The sequence below is a fragment of the Girardinichthys multiradiatus genome, chromosome 9, assembly GCF_021462225.1.
Source record: "Girardinichthys multiradiatus isolate DD_20200921_A chromosome 9, DD_fGirMul_XY1, whole genome shotgun sequence".
NCBI lineage: Eukaryota > Metazoa > Chordata > Actinopteri > Cyprinodontiformes > Goodeidae > Girardinichthys > Girardinichthys multiradiatus.
Window position 1 is genome coordinate 40,014,471 of NC_061802.1, and position 24,055 is coordinate 40,038,525.

General features: G+C 42.4%; 1 protein-coding gene across 1 annotated transcript in view; it reads left to right on the forward strand.

The window, feature by feature from the left end:
• Positions 1-24,055, forward strand: part of atp10a (ATPase phospholipid transporting 10A) — a 61,276-nt gene that overhangs the window by 12,462 nt on the left and 24,759 nt on the right. Inside the window, exons 4-10 of the mRNA XM_047375215.1 lie at positions 535-641; positions 722-853; positions 2,147-2,277; positions 5,851-6,103; positions 6,195-6,412; positions 6,491-6,685; positions 14,202-14,757. Of these exons, the coding sequence (XP_047231171.1) occupies positions 535-641; positions 722-853; positions 2,147-2,277; positions 5,851-6,103; positions 6,195-6,412; positions 6,491-6,685; positions 14,202-14,757 (1,592 nt within the window). The remainder of the gene's footprint in view (positions 1-534; positions 642-721; positions 854-2,146; positions 2,278-5,850; positions 6,104-6,194; positions 6,413-6,490; positions 6,686-14,201; positions 14,758-24,055) is intronic.

Below are 24,055 nucleotides of genomic sequence, written 5' to 3' on the forward strand. Positions count from 1 at the left end.
AGAATGAATCACACACTGGTGGACAGAAGTTACTAATTAATGGACTATTGAAGGCAACTCATTGAATCTCATTTTATTCAGGGGTATCAGATTAAAGGTTACTGAATACAAATCCAGACAACACTCAAATTGTTGATACTTTGTGTTAGTGTATCACAAAAAATCACAGTTAAAAATCAAGAGTTACTGGATTGTAACATGATGTGAAACGTTTTAAGCGGTATGAATACTTCTGGGAGTTCCTGCATTAATTTTTACTTTAGATGATTGGTTGGCTGCTGCATATGAGCAGAAATATGCCTTTGAAAACATTTCCTTTATGGAGGAGTCTGGCAGACTTAAAACAGACAAGTTGTAAGTGAGAAGTGAATTGGCTGAATTTTTACTTTGTTCAGGGTCTACCATAATAGTTCAGAGCACCTGGCAGAATAAACTGATGTCGTCTTTAAGCCTTCATTGATCAAAAAGGAATCGAAACTAGAATTATTTTTCACTTTAACAAGAATGATTTTTATGAAATTTCCACCCCTCCAGAATCCACCGAAGCGGCAGAAGAGACGCACTTTACAAAGAAAACCTCCTCTTGCGAGGCTGCACCGTCCGCAACACGGAGGAAGCTGTGGGAATAGTCATTTATGCAGGTCGGCTTCCGCAGGATCACTGGTGTACTGTGTCACACTCCATTTAAGACCTCTGACCAACATCCCTCGTACATCTGCAGGTCATGAGACCAAAGCCATGCTCAACAACAACGGCCCGCGTTACAAGCGCAGCAAGCTGGAGAGACAGATGAATGTGGATGTGTTCTGGTGTGTCATCATCCTGCTGGTGATGTGCCTGTTCGCTGCTCTTGGTATGTAATAACAATGGAAGCCTTTTGGAGAGATTTTATGATTGTTTTATACTAAATGTTACACAGTGATGTGAAAACAATTTGTCCCTATCACAGACAGGTTCAAGTTTTGCTTTTTTTTAATGTTTAAATGTTAAATTTAAATGTTTCAGGTCATTAGAAAAATTTTGATATCAGAAAAAGATAACCAGAGTAAAAATAAAAAATTGGTTTTCAAATGATAATTTAGTTTATGAAGAGAAAGGTGCTCAATGCCTTCCAGCATTTCTGATAACTCGTAATCAGCCTTTCACATAAAAAAAAAATTATTGATTAGTTAATGTAAAAAAAAGAAAGTGCTTTGGATCTTTGTCACTCTGCTTAAAGTCGTTTAAAGTCAAACTGTTGGCTAAACCTTGTCTGTCAGGATTGTCCAGTTGAGAGCAGAAATAATGGTTCCATTAATTACAGGAAGTCGTCCAGGTCTTAAAGCATCATAGCAGCCCCAGATCATCACACTACCACCACCATGTTGAACTGTGAGGATGATAAAATAAAAACAGATATCAGTTGTTAATGATGTAAAATAATAAATAAAGCTACCTGACATGTTACAGTGATCCTCAGGTTGTTATATTTGATAATGATGAAACATCGTCACTCTTGTGAGTCCACAGAATATTTTCCCAAAAGTCTTGGAGATCAGAAGGATGTTTTTTTTTTTTTTTTTTGGCAAATGTTAGAAGGGCCTTTATGTTCTTTTTGGTCTGCAGGGGTTCTCACCTCGCAACGTTCATGGAGGCCAATTATGCACCTCGTCTCTTTCTTATTCTTGGGTGATTAACAGACCTATACAAAGGCAAGTGGAGCCTGCATTGCTTTAGATGTTAATCTGGGGACTTCTGTGATCTTCTGAAAGCGCTCCTGGAGTATTTTTGGTTGGCCAATCACTCCTGGAAAGGTTCTCCACCATTTTTATATTCGTCAGTAATCAGGATTAGGTGTAACCGTTGAAATTGAACACAGCCGCCCAAATAAAGTGGGTATTCGCAGTAAATTCATGATTAAAAAAGGCTAGTCGATTACTGTATGTAGGGCCAGGATAAGTTGATAATGATAAGAAGTTATCAGTTATTTTATATTTACTCAGGTTATCTTTGATAGAAGTTTGTTTGAAAAAAGCCAAAAGAGAAGAAATATGTGACAGGGCAAATACCCTAACACTGTATCCTAAATCGTTCTCATTTGTGCTGGTATAGATCTTTGTATTTTTATCCTCTGTCTGTTTGCTGACCTTTGCGGTTGCTTTTTCAGGTCATGGGCTGTGGAAATTTCAGTATGGAGATAAGAGACCTGTGTTTGACGTTCTTAGTCCTGAAGGAACAGACTTATCAGCCCTCATGTCAGCCATTTATCTCTTCCTCACTATGATCATCGTCTTTCAGGTACGAAACTGGGAGAAGGGGAGAAAAACAAAGACCAAGTGAAACCCAGATAACGTGCAAAGACAAACTGCATCAGTATTTCTAAAATGTTCTCTTCCACTGTGCACAGGCAATGCTGTAAATCAAATTGTTGACTGAAATTATTGTAGGTTCTGAGCACGTGACCTCTAAATCTCTATCTTCACTCAGAAAACTCACAAAGCAGTGAGAAAGTATGCCCTTTTTTGCCTCACGCAGCCTCTGGAGTATAAGATCAAGTCAGGAAAAAAGTGTCACAGACATCTATTGATCTGTTTGCTCATGACATAGATCATCAGGGAAAATGTCATCCTGCTCTGTCTCATATGCAGCAGCGATCTTAATCGGGTGGATTTAGAAATGAATGGGAAGTCAGCACAGACGGTAATGTGCTTTAACTGGATAAACAGTGGCTGCATTGCCTAGCAGCTCTGTTGAAACACACAGGGAAAGTGAGCAAACTTAACTGCCCATCCCAGATGTTATGACTCATTCTTCAGAACCAAAACTGGAAATGTCCCAGTATGGCTCATTCCAGCATTTTCCTTAAATGATCAAGCAAAGACATAGCAGACTTTTAAATGTTCTTCCTCTGCACAGGCATTTTTCTTTGTTTTTTACGTGGTTTTATCTTGCCTCCACTACATTTACAGGTCTTTTTACTGGAGATGCTGCACCAATCGGACTTTTTCACACAACAAACCTTGACCTTGATAATTGAATGGTTTTGAATCCAACAGAAATGTAAGGAATAACAAAATTAGCCTCATTTAAGCATCAAAGCATACACTCAACGGCCGCTATATTAGGTACACCTTGCTATTACCAGTTTGGACTCTGTTTTGGCCTTAGTAACTGTTTGATTTCAAATTTGTTGGAAACACTTCGTAGAGATATTGGTTCAGATTTCCATCACAGAAACACGGAGTTACTGTAGATTTGTCTGCTGCACAACTGTGATGCATCTATACACTGCAGACATAAAGGAGATGAAGATGGTGGGTCTCAGTACTTGGGTAGGCTTAGATGCTCAGTTCGTACTAAGTGGTCCAAAGTTTGACACAGGTTAGGATGGGTACTTTCCTCCATATCTACAACAAATTCTGACTCCACCAGCTGAAATCGACTCTCATCAGAGCAGGCAAAGTTTATCCAGTGTATTATCGTCTAATTAACCTGTGTGAAATGTAGCCTGAGTCTCCTGTTCTTTGCCAACTGAATCTTTTCTGCAGCTGTATCCCACCGGCTTCAAGGTTTAACATGTGCTTTCAGAGGTGGTTTTCTGAATCCCTTGGTTTTAACATGAGGGTTACCTGAGAAGCTGTTTCCTGTCTTTCCTGTATCCTCTCCAACTAGTCTGCCCATTATCAACATTGTTGTCCACACCGCTGCCGCTGACTGGATGTTTTCTCTTTTTCAGACCCTTCTCTGTAAATCAGACACTGTCACCTTTTCAAGAATTTTTGAAATCAAAGCCAAAAATGTTAAGACCTTTTTAGAAGAACATGAATTTTGTTTAGGTTTTTCAACTTGTTTTTAAAGCTTTGCACTGTACTGAATCTGCCTCTAAAAGAGTTTTTAGAAACGAACTTAGGTGACTGTGTTATTGTTTTGCTTTAAATGCTGCGTTTAACAAAGTGGGTAATAAAATGTTAATTTGTCTATTAGAGCACTGGGCGCACTGGTCTAAATGGCCATGGGCATTAGGGTTATTGCATTGGAGAGGTCCAAATGTTTCTTGGCAGAGCAAACTTTCTCTGTCAAACTTTATGATTTTTGTAACCTCCTCTGTGGGAACTATGTGGGTTCCTACACTGTTCAGTTGTGGTTCCCCTTCCTTTGTGTCTGCTAACCTTTGGCTCTATTTTCAGGACACATGGGGTTTCTTTCTATTTTGATAAGATGGCTCCTAGACTTTTATTGCCCTTTAAAGTCATATATTGACATTATGTTACACCTACATCACTAAGCTTGGAGTTAAATCTAACTTTGTTCATATGAGGCAGCTTTTTTAAAACCGTAATAGACACCTTTGTTACATCTATGCATGTTTACTGCAACGTGCTTGATGTTTATACCGGTGATACATCCACCAGACGCCTGCAGGTGTTGCAAAATGCTGCAACTGTCTTTAAACTGGCACAAAGAAGTCTGAGTATAAAACACCTAGTGTAACTTCACTCCACTGGCTGCCTGCACATTTTAGGAATCTTTTATTTGATGTTCAATCACTAATCGTCCTTCTCCCCCTATTTCACTGAGCTGCCACAGCCATATACACCCATCATTTCCCTTAAGTCCACCGACGAGTGGTTACTGGACATGTCTGAAACGAAGCATAGTTAGAAGAGTCTGACATTAATTTCAGTGCTGTTTTTTTGTGTGGAAAGAAATGTCTCTTTGCAAAGTCGCTGATGCCATTCTTATTGGCACCCGTAACAACTTTCTATAAAATATACGTGAAACATTTTTATAATTTTATGCTTTACTTCATTTAAGTTTATCAGAGTGTTAAGTAACTTCTTCCTAGCAATCTAGACTTCTTTTTCCCCTAGGATATAAATACGTATCACAGAAGACATTTTCCTGTTTGCCTCTTCAAAATTGGAAAGACAAAAGAAAATGGCATTCAATTAAGACAAACGTGTGCCAGTGTGTAACTCAAGGATGGGTTGGGTCCTGGCATGCAGGGTTTAAATGCATTGTACTTTAAATAAAATATCATACCAAACACTAGCAAAATTGCATTGATCACATTGATATGATGATGGCGATTCCAACATAATGTGAAGAAAAACAACTTGTAACATGGTAAAGTTGGGTTGGAAGTTATTCCCAGATTCAGTTTCCAAATTCAGGGGTTATTTGAGCGCAGTATTGGTACTCACTGGCACTTGTTCTCAGTTTATTGTCATGAGGTTCAATTTCTACTGGGTGGATGGATTCTCACAAAAATCTGCGCTGCACTTCCGTTTGGGAATCATGTCTGTTTGAAGCAAATATTAATGTTCTTTAACTCCTAATCTTTTTGGCCATTTGGGCTTATTAGCTCTGCATTATTGCTAACTTGCTTCATATTTACCTTATGATGTCTTTGTTGATACGAAGCATTCCTCTGAGTACCACTAAGTACCATCAGTGATACTTGCGCCATTGTTTGAGTATGGCAACATTTCCAAATCCAGCATTTTCCACAACAGAAAGATGTTTAAAGTTCAAAGGAAAAGACAAAACACCTTTAGTATAAAATGTTCAGCTTTCCTGTTATCTTCTGAAGTCCAACACTGATTAAGCGTAGCAGCCTCGATCAATGGCTGATATGCTTCAGTAGACTGTCCAGTTTCCTTTTAAATAGCTTCTTTTATTTCTGTGTTAGCTCTGACTTTATTTTTAAACAGATCACCAGTATTGAAGCTTCAAAATACAAACATCCACCTTTTACCTGTTAGTCTGAACCCTTTTCCTTGGAGCCTAAAAAATTTAAAGTGTCATTACTTGTGCATTGTGGTGAGGACCAGCTCTAAATCATCTCTGTAACATTCTTTCCTCTCACAGGTGCTGATACCCATCTCACTTTTCGTGTCAATTGAAATTGTGAAGATCTGCCAAGTTTACTTCATCCATCAGGACATGGATCTCTACGACGAGGAGACAGACTCTCAGCTGCAGTGCAGGGCACTTAATATTACAGAGGATCTGGGCCAGATGCAGTACATCTTTTCTGACAAGACAGGCACGTTGACGGAAAACAAGATGGTGTTCCGACGCTGCACAGTGGCCGGGGTGGAGTACTCCCATGATGCCAATGGTGAGACCAAACAGCTAACACACACACACCTTAAAGGAGATACACTTTCTTTTTAATGTCTTTCCTAATGGAGTATGTTTGCATTATGCAGCTAGAAGAATCGCCATGTATCAGGAAATTGATTCTGAGGAGGAAGAATGTATGTCCCATGGTGGCACCCTGCCCAGACGGGACAGTGTTACCAGCCATCAAAGCGGACGTGTGGTGTTGCGCTCCCACAGCACCAAGTCCCACCGCCGGACAGGGAGCAGGGCTGAGGCTAAGCGGGCCAGCATCCTCTCTAAGCACACAGCCTTCAGCAGCCCTATGGTTGGTTCAACTCTCTGTGCCACCATCCATCATTGTCCCCTCTGCTCCCTATTAATGGATCCCTTCTCTGTTACATAGGAGAAAGACATCACCCCTGACCCCCAGCTCTTAGATAAAGTCAATGAATGCAGCAGTCAGTTGGACTTCATGCGCTTTCACCGCCAGCCCATGTCCCAGCTGCCCTCTGACCTCTGTGACATCATTGATTTCTTTATCGCTCTCACAATCTGTAACACCGTGGTGGTGTCCTCTCCCAATCAGCCCAGGCATAAGGTAAGGCTCATCAGTTCTCACAGGTCTTCTGTCTGGTTTTGTGAAGCGTTTAAATTAGGGGTGCACCGATTGCAGTTTTCTGGCCGGTCTTCAATTGCCAATCTTTAAAAAGCCTGGCCTGGCGATTCCGATTTTGGCTGATACCAATTTTTTTTATAGCAGACACTGTTAGGTGTCATAAGGTCACAACACACCTTCAGTATTCCAATCTTATCTTGTGAACAGTTGTGACCTGTGCACGAGCAGATGTGACCTCTTGGGCGGTTCTGTCATTCAGCCCTCTCTCATGACAGAGCAAAAGGGGACAGTGGGTGATTTTCAGACCTTTGCCGAGGTAGATACGATCTGTATCGGCCGATCACCCAAAATTAACAAAATCGGGGCCGATCAATCGGTGCACCCCTAGTTTAAATGTGATTTTTCATAGGCAACATTTTCACATTAGAATGTATTATTCTTATTCTACACCCTCCTTACCGCAAACATTTGAGGTAACTTATTTGTAATTTCTTTAAAATATTAAAGAAATGTGTTTTAAGAGCATGATACCCTAATGTGGTTATAAATAGGGGCAATAGCTGATATAGGAGAGGGATTTGAGGTTTTGGGGAAAAAACTTCTTCATCTTAGCTGTTAATGTATTAAACTGTTACAGTTAGTTGATCAGCATTGCAGGAACAGAAATATGTGAACACAGAGCGGAGCAGGTCACATCACACAGATAGACCGATGTCTGCAGCAGACAATACAATCTCCATTTCACTATAGGCTAAGGTAACGAGAAAGTTGAAATCCCAGACTGGTTAAATAAAATAAATGTGCAGAGTCTGTAATGTTGTTTTACAAGTTGGGACTTTTAAAACGCGGCAGCACGGCTTGTAGCAGATAAGGTTGCAGACAGTGGATGACCAGCAGGCATCAGGAGTTACTTTTCATCAGGTTTACCAGTCATTCAAAAATGTCTTAATGGACACCCCAATTCAAGAATTGTGAATATTTTGGAAAATTGAATAATTAGCGGTAGTTTGGAAAATCGCTTTTATTCCTAGTATATTAATGAAGTTTCTTTTTTTTTAGGTAGTCACGGACAGAATGTGATCAAAAACAAGATGAATAGCTGGAAAATACATAAAATTATGTTGAACGTTGATAAAGGTTAGAAGGCCTCCATCGTCCGTCCCAAACTTCTACTCTAACTATTCACATTATCCCTAAAACCTTCCAAAATTGAGCAAAATGTCTGTGTGCACATACCCTTACCTGCTTTGCTGCCTGAAACTTCAACATGCTGGGTCTAAACACGGCTGTGTATCCGAGTTTTGTTTTACTCCTGTGTGATCTTGGGTGTGGTTGTCCTGTTCCGAGGTGATATCCTCCCCACCTCTCACACTCCGCGCAGTAGCCCCCCCTCATGTCCCGCCTCAGGGGGATGGAGTGATTAAACTGTACAAAGTGACACATTATTAATGTGAACGTGTGTTTGTCCTTCAAGGTTATCGCTTAAAGAGAAATAGAAACCTGCACATAATCACCTGCTTCGATACACTCTTCCTTCAGTTTTTGTTTCCACTTGTTCTTACTGTTTTGATTTGTTGTTCTCTGCGCCGATGCAATTGTTCACATTTTCTTGTGATGCCCTTGTAGCTAACCCAGCTATTGAAGGATTTATACTTGTGTGTTTGTGAGAGCCGTGACTCCTGCTGTCAGGAGACCGTGGAATGAGTCACCCGCTCTGTTATTGTAAGCACCACCTCGACATGAAGGACCGGGTAAAGGATTTTTGCCAGGAGAGGCATTTTCATCAGTGCAGGAGTGTGTAGTGCTGGATTTATACTAATTAAAAAGAAAAGTGGGGAGGGGGAGCTTACTTAAATTTAACCTGGGTATAAAAAATCTTTTTCATTGATTTTCTAAAAGTTTTTAAATAATTGTGAGCTCTTGAGTAATCTTATCTACTACATTTCTGGTATTTGATATTAATGATGCATTGATTGGGACTGTATTGATACCAGACTTGTTTAACCAAGTACTTACAGGACTATTGGGCTTTTGCTGTGTTGTTATTGACTTCATTGCTGGTTCAAAGATGGAGTCTTGCATAAGACTTTCCAAGATGACATTATGTTAAGGTAAATCTGAGTGCATTAAGTTAAACTGCATGACAACTAAATGTAATTGGATTTTTTCTATCATGCTTGATCACTATGGTTGTGAATTGCAAATAGTGGGACTAATAAACTGCTTATATTAGCTTGTTGAAATAGCTGTTTGCTCCGTAAAAAGCACGGTGATAAATCAGGGTTCCTACAAATGTTCTGTTTTAAATTTCCATACTAATCCAGACTAAATCATGGTTTATTATTCTTTTTTCCCCTAAAATCATGAAACGACACAGTGTTAAATGGCTGTTTCCAGTTTTGCTTGTTTGTTTGTTTTGTTTCTTGTTTTTATTTTAATGACCCCACAGATAAAACCTGTAATAGTTTGATTAGTCTGTAATGGATAATCCAAGATAAAATGCAGATGGCTTTAAATCAAACATTGTGGACAGCGATATCTTCCTTTCACAAAATAAAGACAGATTTTTTTTTTTTTTTTTGGGTATTTTAGCTAAACACACTTCAAGAACCTTGGGTTCAGTTCAAATCCCAAACGGACCTAGAGGATAAAATAGGCAGTTTTATTATTTTTCTTCTTATTTTTTAATGAGTGCTTGGTCTATCTGTTATTACTTTTAAAAAATCGATTTTTATGAATGGGACAAAGCCTCAAGTTATGATATGGATCAATCAAAGGTCAAAATAAAGATTTTTTCTCTCTCTTTTGTAATAGAATAAGAAATAAAGTCTGAATTAGAATTTTTTCGGGATATGCGTGATGTAGCGCAGGATTGTGGGAGGTTTAATTTAGGCAGAGAAGCAATGTCAGTGGTGTGGTTGCTTTTTCACAGTGTGGAAAGGAAATATATATTATATACTGCACATAATATCGATTATCTGCTATAACAGCAAACTAATATCAGTTATCGATATTGGGTAAAATATTGATATTGGTGCATCCCTACTTTTGTTTTTCCAAACGTGGAATACAGACAGACTAGATATTTTCAAGAGTTAGCTCTAGCAAAAAGGTGTAATATCCCGTGCAATAACTACTATTAACTGAAAACTACTATTACATTTAGTGACTGTTTTACCTTAGTACGTTTTGTATGCCTAGTTCTCAGAGTAACGTGAGTTAGATGTCTTTCAATGGGCACCGTCTCCTCTGCGTATTCTTCAAAAGCATTTGTCCCATTACCCCAAGTGGGGCTCAGGATGTAGACAGCCCTTAAGTTGTATGGGTACAGAGACCCACAGGTTCCTGCATATATGTATAATAATAATGCATTTTATTTGACAGCGCCTTTGAAAACACCAAAGGACACTTTATAACATTAAAAACACAATTAAAACATTGGGGAAAAGAATAAAATAAAAACATAAAACCACAAAATAAAAACCTTTAAAGTGCGAAGGCTAACTTGAACAGATGAGTTTTCAATTGTGTTTTGAAAAAGAGAAGAGAATCAATATTACGGATGTCAGGAGGAAGAGCGTTCCAGAGTTGGGGAGCAGGGTGACAGAAGGCTCTTTTCCCCATGGTACTGAGACGGACAAAGGGCACACTGAGTTGGATGGAAGAGGAAGAACGAAGGGAACGTGAATAGGTGGTGGTGTGTAGAAGATCGGACGGATAAGGAGGGGCGAGGTTATGAATTGCCTTGAATGCGTACAGCAGGATTTTGAATTGAATTCTAAATTAAACAGGAAGCCAGTGAAGTTGCTGTAGAACTGGGGTAATGTGATGAAATGAGGCCGTTTTAGTAACGATGCGTGCAGCAGAGTTTTGAACCAGTTGAAGTTTACGGATTGATCTCAGAGGCAGACCAACGAGAAGAAAATTACAGTAATCAATTCGAGAAATGACCAGACTGTGAACCAGGATGGAAGCAGAGTGCAGGGATAGAGATGGACGAAGTCGGTTAATATTACGAAGGTGGAAATATGCAGACCGGGTAATATTATATTATTAATATGAGAATAAAAAGACAGAGTGCTGTCCAGAATGACACCCAGACTTTTGACCTGAGGGGTTTGAGAGACCACAGAACTGTCAACACTGAGAGAAAAGTTATTGACTTTAGAGCGAATTGATTTAGTCCCAATGAGTAGAAACTCAGTTTTATCACTGTTTAATTTGAAAGTTGGATGTGAACCAGGATTTTATTTCTGCTAAGCAGGACGTGAGGGAGGAAGGAGGGAGCAAAAAGTCAGGTGCAGTGGATAAGAAGAGCTGGGTGTCATCAGCAAAACAATGAAAGTGGATGTTAAATTTACGGAAGGTACTACCAAGGGGGAGAAGGTAGATGATAAAAAGAAGGGGTCCCAGGACAGAGCCCTGGGGCACACCAGAGACCACGGAGGATAAATGAGACTTGAATGATTTAAGTTGGACAAGCTGAGTACGGGCAGAAAGATAAGACTGAAACCAAGCGAGGGGTGTGTGTGATACCAATGGAAGAAAGTCTATGAAGCAGGATTGAATGAGAAATTGTGTCGAAGGCTGCACTGAGATCGAGGAGAATGAGAAGAGACAGTAAACCTGTGTCTGCTGCCATGAGAAGGGTGTTGGTGATTCTAAGGAGAGCAGATTCTGTGCTGTGACCAGAACGAAAACCAGACTGGAACTGTTTGTACAAACTATTCTTGGTTAAATGAAGATGGAGTTGAGATGCCACTGATTTTTCTAGAATTTTGGAAATGAATGGAAGGTTAGAAATCGGGCGGAGATTATTGAAATTGTTTGGATCCAGTCCAGGTTTTTTGAGGATAGGAGTAACAACTGCATGTATGCTTGTATAGGCTAAGCAACTGCCTTAGCTTTTCTTTAGCTTGCAGTAAAGACACCAGTTTATGCGTTAAATGGTAAAAGCACCCAAAAGAGCAAAACTAGTACCCACAGATTTCTAGCTCTCTGATGTAGCAGTCTGACTGAACAACTGACATGCCTCCATACAAAATACTGTTTATTTTTAAATACATTTTTACAGCTTTTGTAACTCTGAATTACTTTTGTAATGCCTCACTAATACTGAAAATGACTTTGAGTCTTGTTCCTACAGTAACAACATCCACACTTGAAGGGTGTTGTGGTTAACGTGTCCTGGTAGTACTTAGCATGGTGTGTAAAAGATCAGATTTTAGAGTTTCCAACCAGCCGGTATTCTCTTAAACTGGTATTTGCCTATTCCAGTAACCGGAGGGTCTTTTGGTCATGTCTATGTGTCCAGTAAATCAGTGTCTGTTAATCTCCACTAGCTTGGACTGTTTGATGATCCGGCAACCGATGACCACTTACACCCTCTGTTGCCGTTCATCCAAATTAGAGCTTTTCCCTCTAAGTATTTAAAATGGTATTTGGCCTTTTGAGTGATCATAGCTCCATCATTAGGAACAGTATAGTTTAATTTATTGCTGTGGGACTCTATTAACTTTCTCAAAGACCATTTGCTGAAAGTTTTATTTGATCCCCCGACAGACTCTGTGGCAGGGTGTTCATATTTAGATGGTGAAGCATTGAAACAGAACCTGTAATGTTATTCCACAGAGCAGCAACTTTTTCCTGGCAGTATTTGCTAGCAGCTACATACTTTAAGGCTCACTGTACCAACCTGATGGCCCAGCCTGTTTTCCTTCAACAAACCTTACTCTTCTTAGACTTTCGTCTTTCCCAAAAGTAGCCCAATGTTTGCTCTCCTCACTGCTCCTCATAGTTGGGTCACATAGGTGGAAACTGCTTAAGGTTGACTGCAAGGTAGCTTGCAAAGTCTATATGTATGTGTGAAAATATAAAGGTGGCAACTGGCAGGCATGTGCCAGCTGTCAGAAACCAGATCACTGAGAACCTATAGTTTTCCTCACTTAAAGGCTGCAGCTAAAGGCAAGTTAAGACGGCTGCATTTTTTTTAAATTAAAAACCTGCTAATGGGGTATGTGGTAAAATAAATACCTTTTTATGTCAATTATTATGTGGCCACTTCTTACTGAATGAAAGGGAGATAAAGTTTTAATGTCCGTAATGTAATTACTATCTGCTTGAAATTAAGTGATTTTTTTTTTTTTCCATATTTTGAAATTCAGATAACACTATGCTGGACTGTTCTTTGGGCAGTGCGTTGCAAAAGTATTCATAAATAAACCTTTTGCATTTTTCTTTAACACGTTACACCCACAAATATATTGTTTTATCGGGATTTTATGTGATAAAGGTCATTCAAATCATCAAATGATAGATTGGCCCAGTCAAAGTCTTTGCCATTCTAACACATAAACATGTTTGGATCTAAACTATTCTATTGTAGCTCTAGCTGTATGTTTAGAGTCTTCGTCCTATCCTCTAGCTGGGTTTTATCCAGGATTGTCCTGTGTTTAACTCCATCCAACTTCCCATTAACTCCGACCACATTCCCTGTCCCTGCTGAGGAAAAGGATCCCCACAGCATGATGCAGCTGCCACCATGATTTACCCTAGGAGGGTACACCGTGATGTGATATTTTATTTTTCCACCACATAGTGCTGTGCATGTGGGCTAAAAGTTCATTGTTGGACCGATTAAACATTATCCTGTCTTGTAAAGTCACTTGTGTATATATGCACATACATTTAAAATATATTTTTTATTTCCATTTATATAGAAAAAATATATAACAAGTCTTTACTGAGAGCAAAGTGTACCAGTCAAATTCCTTGTTTGTGTGCACACACTTGGCAATAAATCTGATTCTGATTGATTTAATCAGCAGCTCCACATAACAAATTTTCTTCATTGTTTAATGCTTTTCCCTACAACCCTCCAAAGATGAGCATATTTAGACAATGGTCAGATGAATGGATTAATGCTCTCCTTGCAATTAAGCAATTTAATTTAATTAGATGTTCAAAGCTTGGGATATTGTTTTAGTTAAATTCAAAAATACTGTATTAATAAGGGAAATTAAATGTTGTAGCTCATTATGTAGGTTTCTTCAAAGAGCCTTGTAGATGCTGATTGCTGTGGGCAGCAAGGATCTCCTGTAGCGTTTTATTGGGAGGTGACTGTGGCTCATTGAGAAGAGTGGTCGTCTTGCAATCTGAGGGTTGTAGGTTTGATTCCAGCTTCCTCCTGCCACATGTCGATGTGCCCCTGGGCAAGGCACTTGACCTCAAATTGCCTACCGATCTGCGTATCAGTGTATAAATGTGGCTCTAGTGTAAAGTGCTTTGAGTGGTCAGTATGACTGGAAAGGTGCTATATAAGTTCAGTCCATTTACCATTTATTACCAAACCTTGCTTTAACTGAACTGTTACTGTTTGTGGTTGTATTGTGATAAAGCAAAGTTCAAAGAGTATGAAAACTTCTGCTACCCAGTGTATGAGGGAGACCATAGATCGCTGTTGCATGTGTTTTTATTTGATTTTATTTGTGTCTTCAAGGTCCGAACAAGGTTTGAACTGAAGTCTCCAGTTAAGACCATCGAAGACTTCATTAAACGCTTCACCCCCAGCCGCCTCACCTCAGGCTCTAACAGCAGCAGCTCTTCCAGTCTGAACCGCTCTTCCAACAAGGGATGCTCCAGCTTGCTTTCCTCTCCCTCGGCAGAGAGCACACTGACCAAACTAAATGAGGAGCAGCTTTCCAGCACCTTGGAGCAGGCTTTCAGCCCCCTTGCACCCTGCTATGATGGGAAGGCCTCTGGTAGCCCCGAGGAAGGAGAGCTGCGCTACGAGGCAGAGTCGCCCGATGAGGCTGCATTGGTCTATGCTGCCAGGGCTTACAAGTGCTCCCTGGTTGGACGCCTCCCTGACCAGGTGACGGTGGAACTGCCTCATTTGGGGAAGCTGACCTTTGAGCTGCTGCACACGCTGGGCTTTGACTCCACCAGGAAGCGCATGTCGGTGGTGGTGAGACACCCACTCACTGATCAAATCACTGTTTATACCAAAGGAGCAGACTCTGTCATCATGGACCTCATCAAAGCCCCTGACGCAGGTAGGGACAGCATCATGTCCAGAATCACTTCAAGCTGTTTTTAGGCTCTGTGTAATTTGAAGGGAATTCTACTACTGAAAGTTAATGTTGATGATTGTTAAGAGGTGAATTTAAACTTTTACAAGCTTGTGCAGCCTCCAACAGGTTTTCTTTCAGGATTGCCCCTGATTGACCTTCATACATCGTTCCATCAACTCTAGCCACCTTCCCTGTCCTTGCTAAAGAAAAGCATCCTCATAACAGAATGATGTCAATACCATTTCTCATAGTGGAGATGGTGTGTTCGAAGTGATGAGCACCGTTTTGTTTTTTCATTAACACACACAAAAGTTAAATTGTGTTCTCGTTTGACCAGAGCACCTTCTTCCATGTGTTTGCTCTGTCCTCTATATGGCCTGTGACTAACTGGAAAAGGAACTTCTTATGGCTTTTTTCTTGTGACTCTTTGATAAAGACCATATTCGAGGAGTGCATTAATAATTATCCTGTTGACAAATTATTTAGCTGGACCATTCTAACCCGTGAATGAGATTTTATCTCTATCTTAGCTCTGGCTGTATGTTAGTTGTTCCACATTTATTTTCCAACACATGCATTTTGCATGTAGACAAACAAGTTAAATTTTGGCCTTGTGCGACAGGGGCACTTATTTTCACGTTTGCTATGACAAATATTTGGTTCATTGCAAACGGGAGTACTTATGGTTTTCTTTTAACACTGGCTGTGTTTCCTGTCAGTTGTCCTGTTATCACATTTTTCCATCTGAGCTGTGGATCTCTGCAGCTCCTCCAGAGTTACCAGTCTTTTGGCCCACTTATCCCAAACGTTTTGTTATCAGATGATTTTAATATAAAACCTGTTCCTGCTGGTTTAAGCTCCAAAACATTCTCCCTTTATGACGCTGCTTGTTAGGGCTGCACAATATATCATGACTATATCATCATCCCAATGTCAATGTGTGCAATAATTATATCACAAAGGACGAAAGAGTGCGATAATTGCTGGCTAATATATTACAAGTGTTCGTGTCGCTGCAGCAGATGCTTACACCGGACACAAATGATATTGCCCAGAATGCCAAAGGTTACGAAGTGTTGGAAGCACAGATGAGGAAGAGGAGAAGAGAGAAAATAGGCATATATTGCAACTGATATTGTCATTGTAATATTTATCAGTATTATCGCCGCCACAAGATTTTCCAATATCATGCAGGTCTACTGCATCAATACGGATGTTCTCTTGAAAACTTCCTAAAACACACTGACCTATGAAGCCTGTTGGTTACACATGTAGAGGTAAAAGGGACCAGGTACAAATGCAAGCCGCACTTTTATGATTTTTATTTGTGTATCATTTCCACTAAATTTTTTTGTATTTTTTTTGTACACATTACTGTTTGGTGCATGTAGGCTTAACTACAAAACTGGACCAGTTTTATGATATTTATTAGTTTCTGACTCTGCCAACAATCAAATTCCTACAGAACAAATCTACCTGAGCTTATCAGCCGCACCGCATATGCTGGATTCTTTCTTTTCATAACTAATGCAATATTTCCCAACTTCCATTCACTGAGCTTCCCTCAGAAGACCCTCACGCTTTGAAAACCTCTGCCATCAAAGATCTGAACCACCTCTTACCTAAACTCTGCTCTTTTCCATGTAAACAAACAAGATCACAGGTTATGTAAGAAGTCACTGTTTTATGCTTCCTCAAATAAACTTCCATTCTTCTTCATTTGTCTTTGTTGCATAATCAAGGCACTCCTTTGTATTCTAACAGTAGAGGCACAACAGGTTGTTAATATTCAAGGCACAAAAAGAAACACACAATTTTTTCTTTTCTACTAAATCTGTGCACGCAGCAACCAGACATTTCACCATGGCTGCTTTGAAAGATGATGACAACCCACATAAAACATCTAAATTTGCATCTGGAGTCCAGCCCCCTGCCCAAAAATGTTAGATTCATAACTGATAAATAATACCAATAGTTGGCATGTGTTTGTGTCCTGGTATCTCGTAGATGTCTGGGATCTCGGATCTATCATGCTACAGGAGGGTAACCAAGTTTCTTATGTAGTTTAAAGCTGCAGTAGGGAGCTCTGAGAAAACTGTGGAAACACCCCCACCCCCCCTTGCTATCTGCTCCCTCAACAGCTCCTTCCCCACAGTTGTGCCTGCTATGAACGCGTAGGCTAGTGAGCAGGGTCACCGATGACGGCGGATAAACAGCTATGGCACATTTACTGATGGGGGCAAAACATCAATGATATGCTTTACATTGAAAATGGCCTGCCCATACTTTGACTACAAACTTGGTCCTGAAATCATTAGCACAGACATTAGCACAGAGGAATTAGCACAGCTGCAGCACACCAGCAATTTTGAGCGTGAGGGGAGTGGTGTGAGCAGCGCATACAAGTATGATTGTCACTGCTAAGACATTCTTTATGGCTCTGATTGGTTGTTTCTGACCGGGAACGGTGTATTTCTGCAGGTGACAGTTGGACCACTGGGAGGAGCCAGAGGAGATTTCTTTTTTTTCAATGATAATCGATCTCATATTATATTGTCAGGACAGAGTGACAGTTTTGGTGAAAAATGTAACAAAAACAAAATGTTTGATACAAGTTACATACTGCAGCTTTAAGGAACTGAAGAGCTTAAAAAAGCAAATGGGACTGCAAGCTTCTTACATCACACATGAACATACACAGTTTCTGCACAGCACTGAACACTGCAGTGAAAGTTGGCGCATTGTGCTCTAAACGTGACTGTAAAATATGAATTATAATAATAAAACAACAATAAGTTAACTAAGTTTTATATGGAGAACTGCAGCAATTCAGCGTTAGTGATCATGTTGAATTATATTTTCTGCTAGCTTGGCTTAGCTTACCTTGGCTAATTTTGGTACGCTTTGGCATTTTTTCCATTTTCTTGGCTTGTATGATTATCTTATCTTTTTTCATTCGTCTCTCACCTTTTCCCCTTTTTCTTATGTTTTAGTGCATGTTCTTCATGATTTGTTAATCTGAAGCAACCTGTGCACCACTTTTCCTTGTCCTCTTTTTAGAAAAAGTCTACTGTTATGTTGTTTTGGTAATTCAGTTATTTTGCATGCCTCCTGGTCATTAGTAGCAGTAAGTTGAGCTCAGCTTCACAGAAAAATGAGTGTCCTAATGTGTTATCATCCTACGCTGCGTGGAGACTTTTTGGCAATAAATCAATGAAGCTGAGCACTCCCATTATAATTTGACATGTTTTCAGACTGGCATCCCCCACCTTATTTCAGATAATGCTGGAATGCAAACTAACGTATTGAACTGAACTTCCATTATGAGGACAATGCAACTCTTTTGCATGAAAGCTACACTGGTTGTTCTTCATTTTAGGGGCATTTACACAGGTTTCGCTCCGGAATCTAGAACAATGGTGAGATTTGAACACCACCACCTCCTTACACCTTTAACAGAGTTAATGGCTGATGTACTGACTTCATACAGGTTATTCACAGCTTTGCTTTACAATTGGATAAAAACACCCAGCTAGAGTGGAGGCCTGATCTCTATAATTGTAGCTTTCAGATGAGGCAGTTGTTCTGTGTTTCTCTAATAAGGTTGCATGCGGAGGCGCTGGATGTAGATTGTAGTCCTGTGAGGCTTTAGAAATTGCAGCACTACTTGTCATGTAACTCCAGTTTTATAACGTAAAGTTATGTATATAACTACTGTTCCCTGAAAGAAAGTAACGAAGTACAACACATGAGTATGGGATATCACGCCCTGCGTGTCCTGGCTGAAGCCACCTCTAATCACGCCTCCTAGGCAAATGATGTGATGACAACAGGTGACAGGCCCCACCTGTACTATATACCTGTCCGCCATCATCATCATTACTCAGTTCGATAGCCGCTATTCACCGAGCCCAGCTGAGCAGCGGGGCAGCAATGTGTTGTACTTCGTTACTCTCCTTCAGGGAACAGTAGTTATATACATAACTTTACGTTATAAAACTGGAGTTACATGACAAGTAGTGCTGCAATTTCTAAAGCCACTCATGAGCTCCCCTCTAAATAGGGCCCAGGAGGTCGCTATGCCCCTGGTGGAGTGAGCCCTCACACCGCGTGGCATTGGGAGACCCCTGTTGCTGTAAGCTAGAGAAATAGCCTCCACAATCCAGTGGGAGAGTCTTTGTCTGGACAGAGCTTTCCCCCTTGCTGGGTTAGCAATACACACAAACAGTTGATCACACAACCTCACAGACTGAGTACGGTCAATGTAAATGCGCAGTGCACGTAAAGGGCACAGGAAGTGTTAACCTCCTTTGTTCCTCAGATGCAAAAGGGGGTGGACAAAAACTAGAAAGCTCCATAGTCATAGAGCTGTAGTCCAAAGGTATAACCTTAGGAAGATAAGCTGCATTGGGACGCAAGGTGACCTTGGAACCATCAGGTGAAAAGTGTATGCAGGTAGGATTTACAGACAAAGCATGGAGGTCTCCAACCCGCTTTGCAGTTGTCAGAGCAAGAAGCAGAGTAACCTTATATGAAAGGAACTTCACATCTACTGACTCCAAGGGTTCAAATGGAGGGTCACAAAGAGCTTCTAGTACCAATGTGAGATCCCAGGAAGGAAAACTGGGTTTAATCACAGGTCTGAGTCTACGAACCCCCTTTAAGAAGCGTACAGCCAGAGGATGAGCACCTGGTGTGGCTCCATTAAAACCAATATGGCAGGCAGAAATGGCAGCCAAGTAGACCTTATTTGTGGAAAAGGAAAGACCTTTATCCAGCAGATCCTGCAAAAACGTTAAAACTTCCACCATTGAGCACTGAAATGGAACAATGTGCTTGTCCTCACACCACTGCTCAAAAGCTCTCCATTTATAAGCGTATAAGCCTCTAGTGGAGGATGCTCTTGCATTCTGGATTGTTGCCACCACATCAGGGGGGAGGCCTTTGGCTAATAAGCTCGACCTCTCAGCAGGTAAGCATGCAGCTTCCACATCTCTGGGTGTGGATGAAATATCTCCCCCCCCCCCCTGCCTGAGTGAGGAGATCCTGGCAAACGGGGAGTTGCCACGGCCCTGTTACCAGCAGGCTGATTATCTCGGAATATCATGACTTTGTAGGCCAACGGGGTGCTACCAAAATTAGGGACAGACCCTGTTTGCGCACCCTGTCTAGTACAGGTAGTATCATTTCCACTGGGGGGAATGCATACAGGAGTACATTGGGCCATGGATGAGCCAGGGCATCCACTCCCAGCGGAGCATCCTGATCTGTTATGGAAAAGAACAGAGGACAGTGGGTGTTGGCTCTGGTGGCAAAAAGATCTACTGCTGCTGTCCCAAAGAGACACCATATTTGTGCCACCACGGAAGGGTGAAGCCTCCACTCTCTCACCCGAGGTCCGCCTCTGGAGAGCAAATCTGCACCCAGATTCAGACGTCCCGGGACGTGAGTAGCTCTGATAGACAGAAAGTGTATGCTGCACCACTGTAAGAGGGTGTGAGATAGTTTCAGGAGAGGAAGTGTACGAGTCCCTCTCTGTCTGTTTATGTATGAAATCACAGTGGTGTTGTCTGTCCTGACCAGAACATGTTGGTTTAACAGAACCTGGCAGAAATGTTGCAGAACCGCTAAGAGCTCCAAGTAGTTTATGTGGAGTTTGGATTGTACTGGTGTCCAAAGGGGGTTTGGACGCGCCCCACCTCCTCAGGGAGGCATCCGTGGATACCACCTTGCGAAAGGTTACTTTCCCTATTGGCGAACCTCGGCACAACAGTCCTGGTTCCCGCCAAGGGCTGAGAGCCGACATACAGGCAGTGGTTATCGTTAGCTTTCTGCTGCGCTGACGCCATGCACACAACCGATGAGAGCGGGTCCACCGCTGGAACGGGCGCATCTTCGGTAGACCGATTGGTACTACTGCAATCATAGATGCCATCATACCCATCAGTTGTAAGATGGTCTGGAAACGCAGTTTGTGTCCCAACTGAAACTGAGCGAGGCAGCGGTGAAACGCGGCCACTCTGTGGTCGGAAAGATGTGCCCTGCTTGTAAGGGAGCATATTTCCAGACTGAGAAATGAAAATTGCTGACTTGGGATCAGCGAACCTTTCTGAGAGTTTACCGAAAATCCTAGGGCTTGAATGTGCGACAGAACCCGAGACGGCTGCACTGTTGCCTGCTCTCTGGAACTGGCTATTAAAGCCCAGTAGTCCAGATAAGTTAAAATGCGGACGCCTGTTTCTCTGAGAGGTGCTAGCGCTGCCTCTACACATTTTGTAAAGGTGCGAGGCGCTAGAGACAGATCAAAAGGAAGTACGAGGTACTCGTACGCCTTGCCCTCGAAGGCGAATCTCAGAAACTGTCTGTGGTCCGGGTGTATCGCTACGTAAAAGTAAGTGTCTGTCAGGTCGATCGTGGCAAACCAATCGCCTGGGCTGATAGCACTCAGAAGCTGCTTGAGTGTTAACATCTTGAACTTGTATGTTCGGAGGTATTTGTTCAGAACTCTCAAGTCCAGGATTGGACGAAGCCCGCCTCCTTTTTTCGGAACAACAAAATAACGGCTGTACCAACCTCTGTTCATGTCCGACTCGAGAACCGCACGGATAGCTCCTTTTGCCAACAGTGTATTTATTTCCTCTCTCAGAACCTCTGCTGCTTGGGCCATTACTGCCGTGTTTACCACACCAACAAAGTGGGGTGGTCTCCGGCGAAACTGTAAACGGTAACCCATAGCAACGGTCCTTTCCACCCAAGGATGGAGTGCGCATGCGCGCCACATATGGAGATGTGAAGCCAGGCGACTGGCCTGCGGCACTGTTGGTGGAACGGTGCTGCCCGCTCCTGACGTGCGAGAAAGGTGCAGCCTCATTTGGCTGTTGCCTGCAGCCCTTTGATTTTGACTTTTTTTCATAGAAAAAACTGTCTTTATTGAAACATTTGGAGCATCCATACAAACATTTGGAATAACTGCAGTGCTCAGAAACACATTCAACGCACCCAAACTGGGGGCTTTTAGTACAAATATATTTGTTGGGAAATTGTGCTTGGGAGACTGTGTGGGGGAAACGCAGCGCCTCTTGGGACTGGGATCCCGAACAACACCAGCAAAACCTCTTTTGGACGGCACCCGCCGACAACTGGCAAACATGTCTCCCTGCTCCCGAAACTCCTGAGTCCCGAGTCCCACAGCTAGGAGGACTGTGTTTTCTTCTTTCGGGACGTCGAGTCCCTCTGGAGCCCCGGAGGAGGACCCCTGCTCCAGGCCGTCTTTCGGGGAGCTTGGCTGTGGTTCTGTGGCTGTGCCGTCTGAGGGCTCAAGCTCACGGGTCGCGTCATCCTCTTCGTTGGGGGTGGCGGTACAGCTGGTTTGCGAGTGCCCGAGCTGGATTTGGGTCTCACATCTCGCCTGGGGATGATACTGCGCTATGCTTCGGTCTACTTTTTCCTCTGCTCAAATTTTGCCTGTATGGCGTCGAGAGATTGTCCAAACAGCCCGTCGGCTACCAGCGGTTCATCCAGGTAGACGGCTCTATCTCTATCCGGGATGTCAGAGAGCGTCAGCCACAGGTGCCTTTGTGCAACCACCGTTGATGCCATCCCTCTGCCCAGTGATAGCGCTGCACAGCGGGATACACGGAGGATGTAGTTAGCGGTGATTCTCACCTCATTCAAGAGTGGCATCACAGGGCTTTCCGGCGGTGTTGCGGCTCCAAGCTCCACCAAGCGCATAGCTTGGTATGTTTGCAGCATGGTAATGGTGCTCAGGGCACGAGCAGTGGTCGTTTGAGCCTTGTAGATTTTCTCCAATTGAGCAGCGGAGAACCTACAGTGCTTAGACGGAAGCGATGTTGGACCACCCACACCGTGATTTTGGGATGGGGCCAGATATGCTGCCAAAGACGGTTCCATAGGCGGAAGATTCACCAGTCCGGCTTTATCGGCGCCTTCCAGGTCCAGATACTGTCCATAACCCGGTACCGTGACATGGGTGGACAGTGGTTTGTTCCATGAAGACATCAACTCAGAGACAAAGTCTGGGAACATGGGTAAATGACTGCGGCCGGCTCCGAGGGGAGATAATACCCCGCGAATCGCGATGGCTTCTCCGCAGGAGGTGGGGAGGGCCATTCCACGTCCAGGGTGTCAGCTGCATGGCTGCAAAGAGAGAAAAAGGACGTGTCGCCCGGGTCTGCTGGCGCAGCAGCGGCAGCCTGACTCGGCAGAGACTCATCCTCATCATCGGATACACCATGAACATCCAAACCGATGTCCGGTACGTCTTCTTCTCCCTGAAGGGGTTCTAGCTGAAGCTAAGACCGAGCACCTGCATTATCGGCTAACCCATCAACATACTCCATATGGTCTGCCCAGCTGGAAGAGGGGACTTCGACCGAAAAGCCGTCCTCGTCAGAATCGGACAAAACTGGGTTTCCCGCCTCGGAGAGCAGTGGGTCTCGCCGTGAGACAGCAGCCTCTCCCAGCACCTTTTCGAGGAATTTAACCCGCCTCTCCAGGGTCGAGCGACGAATCTGGCGACAGAACGCACATGCTTCGGGCTCCGCCAACGCTCTGCGTTCATGCTGGTCCTTCTCATGAAGCGAGAAGCCGCACCCCTGAGGACAGGGACGAATAGACGACTTCTGCTTCGCTTGTGTTAGCTTTGTGCTCATCCCGAACCACAAATCCAGACCGAACTGCTTGAAATCAGCGCTTCGCGGGTAGACACGCTCACCAGCAGGCAGCAGTGACTATCTCCAACAAAAAGCAGTTAAACTAATTCCAAGTAGCCTTTAGAAAGAGACACAGAGCTAACCAGCAGCAGCTAGCTAGTCTGACTCAAAGAGGTGTTCTTAGCGAGGTGAAGAGCGTAAGAACTGAGTAATGATGATGATGGCAGGTATATAGTACAGGCGGGGCCTGTCACCTGTCGTCATCACATCATTTGCCTAGGAGGCGTGATTAGAGGTGGCTTCAGCCAGGACACACAGGGCGTGATATCCCATACTCATGTGTTGTACTGAGTGAATCGACTGAAAGAGAACTGCTGCATTTTCTTGTCTAACAGAAACTTAAGTGATATACTTTTTTTTATGCATTGCTTTTTTTTTATAAAAACTTATCTAAAATATCCCAGAATAAATGAAAAAAAATCTACAACAGCCTAGTACAACCTTGGTGCACAGTCCCTCACAAAAGTGTTAATACCTCTTGAACGTTTTCACATTTTGTCATGTTATAACCACAGAGTGTATTATAATGATATTTTACGATAGCCCAA